Source organism: Somniosus microcephalus, chromosome 14 (genome assembly GCF_052327205.1).
Source record: "Somniosus microcephalus isolate GS21.2 chromosome 14, FLI_Smic_1.0, whole genome shotgun sequence".
Taxonomy (NCBI): Eukaryota; Metazoa; Chordata; class Chondrichthyes; order Squaliformes; family Somniosidae; genus Somniosus; species Somniosus microcephalus.
The window spans coordinates 114853969-114866245 of NC_141000.1; the positions used below are offsets into that span (position 1 = coordinate 114853969).

Consider the following 12277-nt stretch of genomic DNA (forward strand, 5'->3'; position numbering starts at 1 on the left):
TTGGCGTAGTCTTCAGGATAAATCCGGAGGTCGCCGGACCACCCGACGAATGAACACGGACGAGTAGTCAAAATTCTGACCATCCACCAATTAGCGTCACGTCGGAGGGTGACACAGCGGCGCCGGGTTTATCAAAGGATTCGGAGTAAAGTCTGTGGCGGGTAAGAGTACACAATTCAGTAAGTGTGAATGATAGATTGAATAGGGAAAACCGTGTGGCGATAAATGTCGAGAAGAATAAGATCTGACTAAACGAAACGGACAAGGGGAGTGCCTGTCTCACATACCTAGCCTGAGCCGGTTATTAAGAGGGCACATGCCCCATGTGAAGGCCAGGATCAAATAGGCGCAGAGGCACCAAAGCACTCCAAGAACGTGAAGTCAGAAGGGTGACTGAGAAAGTGAATAATTACTTGAACCTTTTTAGGAGATCCAAGACCAGCCCGAATAGAGGAACTCAGCAGATGGTAAAACTGAAGTTGGACTAACTATGGCATCGGGGAAAGAAATAGAATGGGGACCTCCTGGGTCCCTGTCTAGGTTCTATGCAGATGACCGGAAGGGTATGGTGGATAAGATGACAAAAGACGGGTGGGACCCGCTTCAAACCCCTGCCGCTCAGCGAGAGAGGTGGGAAAAACAGAAACAAAAAAAGACCAAAAATGCAGGAGTAATTTTAGTCCATCAGTTGGTCACGGTAATCCGAAAAACTCAGAATCTTCACACTAAGTTGATGAAACAGAATGAGGAAATTTTAGAATTAGAACAAGAACGAGTCAGTGCAGCAGGCGCACAGATAGCGAGGCCCCAGCAGAGAAAGAAGGGGGTATGTTTTAACTGTGGGAAAATGGGACACATGGCCAAGGATTGTAGAGGACCAAAACAAAACCTCATAAGCTGCGATAACTGTGGCAAAACGGGACATAACACAAGTAGTTGTTGGACGAAACGGGATTCACAGGGATCCCAGGGGCCCAGGCTAAATCCCGAGGAATATCAAAGGTTCTTACAATTCATGAAACAACAAGGAGAAAGCCGCTGACTTACAGCGGCCCCCATAAAAAGGGAGGCAGGCGATAACCGGGCCTATGTGCCAGCACTGTTAGGGGGCTGGCAGTGTGATATGTTAGTAGATACCGGGGCATCGGTGTCCATTACGGACCTGCCTTTACCTGTCACCAAACATAATATATATATTGTGGGATTGGGAGGGTAACGGATCCCCGCGTATAAAAGTGAAGTACAAGTATTAGAAATGGCGGGACGCCTGCTCCCCGCCCAATTTTATGTATGTCCAAACAATGAAGGAACAATTTTAGGAATAGATTTATTGAAGGAATTCAACCTATTGGTGGACTCCAAACAGGGTAAGATAACATGGTCACAGATGGATGGGAGTAAAGTAGGGCTGACAAAACCCCTCTGTCATCTTGCCAAAATAGGTAGCGTGAAACTGGTGGCCCGGGATTGGGGACAGGAACCAGGAAATTATGGGGTTATATGCGAGACGATTAAAACTGTCTGGGCAGTCTCAAAACAAGATACGGGATGAGTGGATATGACCCCTATCGATGTCCCGGGGCCAGAGCACAAATCACATAGACAATACCCCATTAGGCCGGAAGCCAAAGAGGCTGTATCAAAAATAGTACGCGATTTAGAAGAAAAATGGATAATTAGAGCCACGGAGAGTAAAACGAACTCCCCTGTATGGCCAGTAAAGAAACCAGATGGATCATACCGATTGACCATCGATTATACAGTGTTAAATAAGGTAACCCCCAAATTACACCCAATAGTGGCTAGCCCTGCCACTATTTTAAATGGCTTAAGTACGGAGCACAGAATATTTACCATATTGGATATAGCTAATGGATTCTGGTCCTTACCATTGGATCAGGGGTCCCAAGAAAAATTTGCCTTTACCGTTGGAAATAGGCAATATACGTGGACCCGATTACCACAAGGGTTCCATAATAGTCCGACGATATTTCACCGGGTGATGAGCTCACTATTGGAGCCAATAGACCTGACTCCCTACCGTAGTACGATACTACAATATGTGGATGACCTACTAATAGTGTCAGAGGACGAAAGAGGGCACGCTGCAGCCCTGATTGTAATCTTACAAGCACTGGAAAAAGGTGGGTTTAAAGTGAACCCCAAGAAAGCCCAAATTGGACAATCCACAGTCACCTACTTGGGACAACAGTTGTCACAAGGGGCCAGGACCATGCCCAGTGATCGCCGGAAGGCGATGCAAGAAATGCCTAGATCAGTCTCGGTGAGAGGGGTCAGGAAGGTCCTGGGTCTGTTCAATTACAGTAGGAATTTTATACCCAATTTCGCAGCTATAGCAGAACCAGTTCAGAGGTTAGTGAAAGGAGGGAACCCTGCAACAACACCCATTGAGTGGGGGCCAGAGCAGGAGAACGCTTATGCCGAATTAAAACAGGCCCTGATAACAGTCCCGGGATTAGGGTTACCCGATATGAAAAAGCCGTTCCACATCCATTGTGAGAACGAAGGGGGATTTTATGCTGCAGTGGTCACTCAACAACATGGCGATCGAAGGCGACCCGTAGCATATTATTCAACCCAGCAGTCCCCAGTGGCAGCGGGATTATCGCGTTGTGTGGCGGCACTCGATTGCGCCGCCTGGGTGATAAAAGTGAGTGAACCCACCGTGATGACGGGGGACATTACTTTACATACCAAGCACACCTTGGTGGAAATGTTGAATACAGGGAAATTAAGATCAGTCTTTAATATGCGTAGGGCGCGATGGGAAGCGGTGCTGTTACCGGTAGACCAATCAGTAAAAATGACCAGAGATACAGGAGAAAACCCGGCCGAAGGCCTCTTGGGAATGGGGGAACCTCATCAGTGTGCAGAAACAGACGAAGAGGTTAATGACAACAGACTACAGGATGAGCCGCTGGGAGAAGCTCAGCTCACCCTCTATTTAGATGGGTCTCGAAAATATATTGATGGGTCCCCCAGGACCGGATGGGCGGTAGTGAATGACCAGTTAGAAACCGAGTTATCAGGGAGATTGGATGGAGGACTCTCGGCCCAAGTGGCGGAGATTGTAGCCCTCACAAAGGCGTTGAAATTAGCCAAAGATAAAACAGTAAATATATATACCGATAGCCGGTATGCGTTCGGGGTTGTGCATGATTATATGACAGCCTGGGGACGTAGAGGATTTGTGACAACAGGAGGGGAACCCATTAGACATTAGAGTAGAATCCGGGCCCTCTTACAAGCTGCGGAAGGGCCAACACAAGCAGCCGTCATCAAAATAAAAGCGCACCAAAAGATACAAAATAAGGAAGAAGAAGGGAATCAGGCAGCCGATGTTGTGGCACAAAGAGCACTAGAACAGGGCCGTGAGGAAGAAACAGAAGAGCAGGTCGGGAGCGCTGAAAGGGAGGAAGTTAATATAGTTCAGTTACACGCGGATACCTCACAGACGGAGAAAGAGGACTGGTATCAAACAGGAGGGAGACAAGATGCAGATTTGATATGGAGAAAGGATGGAAAGACCATAGCCCCAACCTGCATCAGATGCTGTTGGAACTGCATCACGGGTTAGCTCACACGGGTAGGGGACCCATGACGAAATTAATATCCAAGGAATGGTGGTGGCTGGGATTGGGAAGGGATGTAGCAAAGCATTGTCAACGTTGTGCCACGTGTGCACAGCATAATCCCGGCAGACCAGTTAAGATCCGAATGGCTCACCAGCCGCGCCCGAGGGGGCCGTGGGAAAACATACAGATAGATTTCACTGGTCCATTACCCGCTTCGCGAGGTAAACAATATTGCCTGGTCATTATCGACCAGTTCACCCGCTGGGTGGAAGCTTTCCTGACCCGAAATTGTACTGCCACCACTGTTGCCCGTATTTTGGCAGAAAAAGCAATTCCTAGATGGGGAATACTGTTGCAAATCGACTCTGACTAGGGAACACACTTTACCGGGTCAGTAATAAAAACAGTCTGTGGGCTGATGGGGATAAAAAAAAAGTTCCACATTCCTTACCACCCCCAGAGCTCAGGGATGGTGGAACGAATGAATAGAACTTTGAAGGTGGCCCTAGCGAAGGCTATAAGGGATACCGGGAAATCATGGGTAGATGTGTTACCCATCATTCTGATGAAACAGCGAGCGACCCCGAATCGAACAACGGGATTATCCCCATATGAATTAATGACAGGCAGAGCTATGCAACTCCCAGAAGGAATAGTTACGGGGGGCACAGATGTAGGACCACTTAAAGATAGGCTCCGACGATACGGGGGATAGGACCTGGGTGGGATGGCTGTTGGTGTAGGGACCGGGTGCTAGGGTTTGGATGATCAGCCATGATCTCGTTGAATGGCGGAGCAGGCTCGAAGGGCTATGTTTCTATGTTTCTATGTTTCTATGTGATAGAGTTAAGCAAGCAATTAAAAGATATGAGACAACAAACCCGGGACAGGCAAGCTGAAAAGGATAAAGATCTAGAGTTAACGGCATTCCCATATATTCCCCCAGCAGGGACGAAGGTAATGGTTAAAAACTTACCAGGGAAGCCCGGGTTTGCTCCGAAGTGGTCGGGCCCGTATGATATCGTAATTAGTGGAGATACGTGTGCTTGCGTCAATGAGGGGCATGGGATGGTGGAAACACTGGACACAGTTGAAAATCTATGACCCTTCATCGACTTAAGAAAGGGCCACCCCTGAACGAATACTCTTCGTAGAAAGTGAGGAATGTCCGAACCGATGATACAAAAATTCGAACCCGAAATTGATAGTCTAGAATTAATAATGAAAATTGCAATTCGGGTTATGTGCGTTTTGTTTGTGATATTTGGCCTTGTCTGGATCCTCGAATATTTGTGGCGCCGTGCGCAAAGCGCTGCGGGGGAGACAAGGTCAAATAACAATAATAATGAGAATAAGGGGGAAATTGTTGAGATAATTGCCTAGATAATTGTGTTTGTCCAGAATTTCAGAATGAACCGTACAAGCAACTGAAGAAGAAATCGAGGAAATTTGATGTGAAGTTGCGATTTTTGTTTTCTCTTTTGATTTTGTGAAAAAAAAACTGTTGTAATAATGGAAAAAGGGACATTACTGTTATGTGTGTGCGTAGTGGGTGCCTGTCTAATCGTTATGTTGAGACAGGTCCCCGGACTGGAGAATGATAACAAGCGACATTGTAGAGAACTAAATGTGAATACCTTTTTGTATATGTCATATACTTATGCCAAAGAAACCGATATCTCCAGTTGTTGGGTGTGTGCACATATACCCATCCACTCAGAAGGGGGTATCCCTTTGAGACCAGCCCCCTTCGATATGCCAGACACATTGGAACTGAATGTTGCACATATATCCCTGATAGTTCGGAGAATATAACCAATCTGGCCGAACACATTCGGAAGGAGGTGGGAAAACTTAGACAACCACCTGAATCGACTCTGTGGAGTTGGGCACATGGGTGGTTGGGATCAATCGGAACCTCATTGTTACAGGGACTGATGTCGTTCTTTGTCATAATAATTGTGTTGTATTGTGCATTCCTGTTGTTGAAATGTTGCTGTGCCCAAGTGGCAAAGAATGCTGTTCCAGCCACACCAGTCAGGCTGGTATATGGTAACATAGGGGATAGATCTTTGTTTATTTAAGAGCACAAACAGTTAGAAAGGAAAATGCTTACGCGCAGGTAGCTATTAAAGGGGTATAGTAAGATAGAGTAGAGTAGGGATAGACCATTGGTTATGACATAAGGCACAAAAAGAAACAGATAAACAGATGAAGAAGGGAACGAGAACAAAAAGGAGAAGAACGTGTTCACGACACGTCAGATGAAGGATGATGGATCAAAATGGACAATAACCAAAATGGTATAAATGAATTATCAACAATGTTATAAAAAGGAGAAGAACGTGTTCGCGACACGTCAGATGAAGGATGATGGATCAAAATGGACAATAACCAAAATGGTATAAATGAATTATCAACAATGTTATGAATGACTGTAATTGTTGTTGGATTTCGTAAACGGATCATGAAGAGTTGTGTGCCGCCAGTCTAACCATGGTATGATGGTTCCCAGGGCAAATCAAGCTTTGGCCAGGGACCAATAGGAGGGACTGTTGGGGTAAAATTGTTGCGCCTAGGGAAGGTAAGGGTTAAAATATATTCTTGAAGCTCTGGCTTTGTCAACTTACAGAAGTGACAGTTTGCAATAGCATAAAGTTGATTAACTTACAGCAATAGCATAAAGTTAACTAACTTACAGAAGTGACAGTTTGAAATAGAAAAGGGTTGAGCAACTGATTGGTGCAGGCGGGCGCATGACTAGATAGGAATCTGCCCCTTGGCCTGCTAAAAAGTACGATGATATAATTAAGTTGTTTTTAAAAGAATGTGATTGGAGGTCAGTTGTTGCTAAGGCGCCAGATTGGCCAAAGAATAACTGACCAAGACTAATGATGTAATAACTACTGATATCGGTACTTTCCAACCTTTTTGAACTGTATAAGAAGCGCTCGATCACCACTGTAAAAGCGAGAAGCTGGACACAAGGTTGCGGAGCCTTGTCTCTTCTCCCAAAGTACTTTGTCTGAATAAATTGTGTGCTTTGAACGATCAACAGACTTGGTGAAGTTCTTTTTCACTTACAACTCCCGTCCGCTAACACCTCCAATTTAAGATTCTCATCCTTGTATTTAATTCCCTTCATGACCTCAGCTCTCTCTATCTCTGTAACTTCCTACAACCCTAAAGCTCCCCCTAGAACTCTCTGTTCTTTCGACTATGGCCTCTTTTGCAATCCTCCCTCCCTTCAGCTCACCATTGGCAGCCATGCCTTCAGCCAGCTAGGCCCTAAGCTCTAGAATTCCTGAACCTCTCCACCTCTCTCTCCTCCTTTAAGACTCTCCCTAAAACCTACTTCTTTGACCGAGCTTTTGGTCACCTGTCCTAATATCTCATTATGTGCCTCAGTGTCCAATTTTGACTGATTATGCAAAGCACTTTGAGACGTTTTTCTACGTAAAGGAACTATCTAAACGCAAATTGTTGTTGTCTATAATAATCCAAGACTTCTGATAACTTAATCTTCTGTCTATGAAACTCACCTAAACATTTTAGCGATGTCACCTTGCCTGAATTACACTCGGTGCTGCAAAGAAGAGTAAAACAGAAAATAAATCAAAACTGAGTAAATACATAAGAACATAAGAAATCGGAGCAGAGCTTGCTCCGCCATTCAATAAGATCATGGCTGATCTTCGACCTCAACTCCACCTTCCCGCACTATCCCCATATCCCTTGATTCCCTTAGTATCCAAAAATCTATCGCTCTCTGTCTTGAATATACTCAACGACTGAGCCTCCCTCTGGGGTAAAGAATTCCAAAGATTCACAACCCTCTGAGTGAAGGAATTTCACCTCATCTCAGTCCTAAATGGCCGACCCCGTATTCTGAGACTGTGACCCCTGGTTCTAGACTCCCCAGCCGAGGGGAAACATCCTCCCTGCGTCTACCCTGTCAAGCTCTGTAAGAATTTTATATTAATATATTAAGATGACGAAAAATACTGTGGAAAAAAAGGTAATTGAGTTTCTCTAAAGATTCATTTTTAATTTTATTCCAATGGAAATGAACTTTGAACACCTTTGTAATCATTCCTGTACACATCTTCCATATGCTGTTAAAATAACCTGACCCTTTTACAGGTCCTATTACAAGCCCAGTTAGGTTCACCTCTGACCTCAAATTGTACCCCCCCCCCCAATCCCCTACAACTCTTTCAAAAACAAGCTAGCTACTGTAATGAATTGATATATAAGGATGTGAAGGCCCTTGAGAGGGTGCAGAGGAGATTTACCAGAATGGTTCTGGGGATGGGGGATCTTAGCTACAAGGACAGGTTGGAGAAGCTGGATTTGTTTTCATTAGAGCAAAGGAGGTTGAGGGGTGATTTGATAGAGGTGTACAAGATTATGACGGGTTTGGATAGGCTAGACGGGGAAAGGCTGTTCCCACTAGTTGATGGTACAAGGACTAGGGGACACAGATTTAAGGTTTTGGGCAAGAGATTCAGGGGGGATGTGAGGGAAAACTTTTTTACGCAGCGAGTGGTGATGACCTGGAACTCGCTGCCGACGGAAGTGGTGGAAGCGGAGACACTCAATATTTTCAAGGGGAGACTGGATAGGCACTTGAGGGAAATAAACTTGCAGGGCTACGGGGATAGAGCGGAGGAGTGGGATTGACTGGATTGCTCTGCAGAGAGCCGGCATGGACTCAATGGGCCGAATGGCCTCCTTCTGTGCCGTTATGACTCTACGACATGTTGAAAAGGTGAGATCAAATGGGCTTTCTTCATTCAAACTGCTCCTGTGAAATTATGATCACATTAAAACTACAGTAGCTTCAAACTGCGTCGCAATCTCTCAACTTGCTGTAAACTTTCCAGTAGAATGTAGGACGAAAATCAATTCTAAAGGAAAAAGCAGTGACTGCAATAAATCATAACTGGTGTGTCTGACTATAATTAATACCATCATACATTAATTAAATTATTGAACCACAGGCTTCCTAGCCTAGGAATATTTTCAATACTTATTGTCTGGGAATGTTTCTAAATTTAAAATGAACAGGCTAATGCCATACCTAGACAAAGTAATTTATGTGAATGCATTAAGCTAATAAAACACCGCAGAACTGCCAAGCTTTAATAGTGTGGGAATTGTACCTCAGTGAGATCACCATTTGTGTCCTGGGGCTGCGGATTCCGTGCTGGCTAAAATTTACTTCCACAAAATTAACCTTCAGCTTCCCCTCGATGGATGCAATGGGAAGCTCTGTGGAGTTTATATAGCTGGGAACACAAAGGGGAGACACAAGGAAAAGATCTCGCTGCCCGCAAAGACAAATCCAACGGCACTTCACAACCGTCCAAATAAATATTCGAATAAGATGCAAAAATATGTTAAGTATGGCTGCAACTTGGGAAGCCATGTCTTGGGCAAGGGACTCAGCACCACATGATGTCCTGGGGCAAGTCCAGGGAATTTCTATGTTTTCTTGCGTGTACAAACGTACGAACAATGATGGACAAGAAAAGACCCACTAGCCCATCCAGCCTCATCCCACACAATTGTGATACCTTGTGTGATAATTGTGTATCACAATACGCACACTCTCCACCTCACCCAAAACCATGTGTTCTCCCGGGAGAGGCAATAAATCAGATTAAAAAACCCAGGCCAATTAGGCAAAAGAAAATCTTGGGAATTCCTATCCGACCCCCCCACCCCACTGTCCCCCTCCCAAGTCCACAAGATCACTCTGGCCCTGATAATTTATTGTAGGATTACATAGGATATACAGCACAAAAAAAGGCCATTCGGTCCAACCAGTCCATGCTGGCGGTTATGCTCCACTCGAGCCTCCTCCTGTCTTTCCTCATCTAACTATCAGCATAACCCTCTATTCCCTTCTCCCCCATATGCTTATCTAACCATCCCTAAATGCATCTAAACCACTCCCTGTGGTAGTGAGTTCCACACTCTCACCACTCTCTGGGTAAAGATGCTTCTTCTGAATTCCCTATTGGATTTCTTGGTGACTATCTTATATTGATGGCCTCTAGTTTTGCTCTTCCCCACAAGTGGAAACATTCTCTCTGTATCCACTCTATCAAAACCTTTCATAATTTTAAAGACCTCTATTAGGTCACCCCTCAGCCTCCTCTTTTCAAGAGAAAAGAGACCCAGCCTGTTCATCCTTTCCTGATAGGTGTACCCTCGCATTTCTGGTATCACCCTTGTAAATCTTCTAGGCACCCTCTCCAGTGCCTCTATATCCTATTTATAATATGGCGACCAGAACTGTAAGCAGCACTCCAAGTGTGGTCTAACCAAAGTTCAACACAAGTTTAGCGTAACTTCACTACTTTTCAACTCTATCCCTCTAGAAATAGTACCTAGAAGTAGAACGTACTTTTTGTATGAGGTGGCACAGCTGCTGTCGAACTATCACACGTCAGAGGCAGTGAAAGTGCCAGTTTCTGAGTGGATCTGACCATTAATAAATCACTTGCCCTACCTGCAGTGGTATGTGAGAATGCTACACGGTGTGGTAATGGAGGAGGCCATTCAGTCCCTTGAATCTGTTCCGCCATTCAATTAAATCATGGTTGGTCCGTACCTCAACTCCATTTAGCCACATTTGATCATTATCCCTTGATCTTCCTTACCCAACAATAATCAATCGGCCTCAGTCTTGAAAGTTTCAATTGGCCCAGCATCCACAGCCATTTGGGGGAGAGAGTTCCAGATTTCAATGACTTAGGCTTCATGTTGACAACATCCTCACAAGATGAGGCTCCTTCTGCGTTACTTTTCTTAACCTTGTTGCCTCCGTTGACTCTCTTGTGTGAGGTTGCCTGTGTCACATATTCAGCTCCTCCAGACACCATTCAGTGTTCATAATTTAATGAGCATTGCCTCCCCTCCTAGGGCACTGTACTGAGCCACTTCAACCAGAAGGTCCCAATTTCACTGTCTCTTCTCTGTTGTGTTATCTAAGCTCATCAGGGATGGTGCTGGAAGCACTACAGGTGGCCTCAGCGTCCCGGAGCTAAGTGGGGGTGGGGTGGGGGGGTGGTGAATAAAGCAGAAGTCCCCATTTCCTGATTGCTATCCAGTGACTCCAGTGCGAAGAAATTGGGGGTCATTGTGACCTTGAGCAATCATGTGTAATGGGCGATATGAGATTAGCCGGCCATTATAGATCTCTCCCGATTGAAATGACTATAGGGAGAGATGTATAATGGGCGGCTGATCCGCTATCGCCCGTTATACACTATCGCCCAGAGTCATAATTGCCCCCATTGGCTGTACAAATTGGGCAAGTGTGAGATTGCATTCATCTGTCATGACCTCACAGATTGAATTGGCAGCTGGTGCTCACTATCGAGGATCTGGCAACCATTAAGGCTGCTTGGTTAAAGTCACAAAGGACACTGTTTTTGGCATGGAACTATAAAAAGATAGACTTGCATTTCTATAGCATATTTCATGACCCTGGCAAATTAAATACAGCCAATTAAATACTTTTTGAAGAGTAGCTACTGTTGAAATGTAGGAAACCCGGCAACCAATTGGCGCACAGTAAGATCCCACAAACAGCAATGAGATAAATGGTCAGATCATCTATGTTAGTGATGTTGGTTGAGGAATAAATATTGGCCCAGGACACTGGGGAGAACTCCCCTGCCGTTCTTCTGATTACTGCCGTGGGATCTTTTACATCCACCTGAGGGCAGACGGGGCCTCGGTTTAATGTCTCAACTGAAAGGCGGGACCTCTGCCGGTGCAGCACTGAATTATCCCAGCAGAGAATCAATGCTTTTAGGAGACAAGGTTAGGGGAAGAACATAAATAAAAAAATTAAAAAAGTTCTGGTTGTATTTACCTGCTATATCCAAGTTGTTTACAGGCAGCGGTCCCGTGTACAGCGTTCCACCCCTCCCAACACACCGTCCTCCAAGTACCACCAGTGTAAATCTGCACCACTGAGCTCTTCCCACTGACTCGTACTGACAAAACCAAGCGCAAAAAGAAAAGAGGGTAAGGTTACAGGCTGGGCCAGATGCACCCGCAAAACCATAGCCAACAGTATAAAGCACAAACAGCAGCCATGCTCTTGCAGAACTCTTCAAACCAAACAGATGTAACACTGTCCTGAAGGTCTGTGGCTCGTTTGTCATATGAGTTGGCCACTCATTGTTTGAATTGGAAATATGTTCCATTCCCCAGCAATAGAGTCCCACGCTATAAAAAACACAAACATTCATTGGGCCAAACCTTGCTGGCATGGGGCGTCTCGCGGCGCTCACCGTTAGTTAGACTTTATCCCTCACCCTTCAGCTCAACGTATTTTTGCGCCGTGACTTGCTGGAAGTGTAAGCTGATAACGGCACAGCAAAGGCAACAGGGCATCTGGTACCTTAGTGAACGATGGGACCGACGTCTATCTCCTGAACCAATCAGATTTAAGGATAGAGAAATAAACAGAGGAACGAGGGAAAAGGAAATAGGGTGAATTAGAGTCAAATCAGGTACAGAGAGAGAAATAAAGAGAGAGAAAGAAATATTGGATTAAGAGAGAGAGAAAAAAAAGCGACAGAAAGGAAAAATATGAAAACAATGTTAAAATTTAAGGTTTGAAATTTTTGAAATCTCTGAGAAGAATTTATTACCGA

The 12277-nt window shown here is 45.0% G+C and overlaps 1 protein-coding gene across 1 annotated transcript in view; it reads right to left on the reverse strand.

Annotated features, from left to right (window-relative positions):
* The window catches only part of tmprss3a (transmembrane serine protease 3a), a 61255-nt gene that overhangs the window by 25735 nt on the left and 23243 nt on the right, over nt 1–12277 (reverse strand). Inside the window, exons 4-6 of the mRNA XM_086007234.1 lie at nt 11488–11611; nt 8762–8887; nt 7139–7182 (exon numbers count right to left, since the gene is read on the reverse strand). Coding sequence (XP_085863360.1) covers nt 7139–7182; nt 8762–8887; nt 11488–11611 — 294 coding nt within the window. The remainder of the gene's footprint in view (nt 1–7138; nt 7183–8761; nt 8888–11487; nt 11612–12277) is intronic.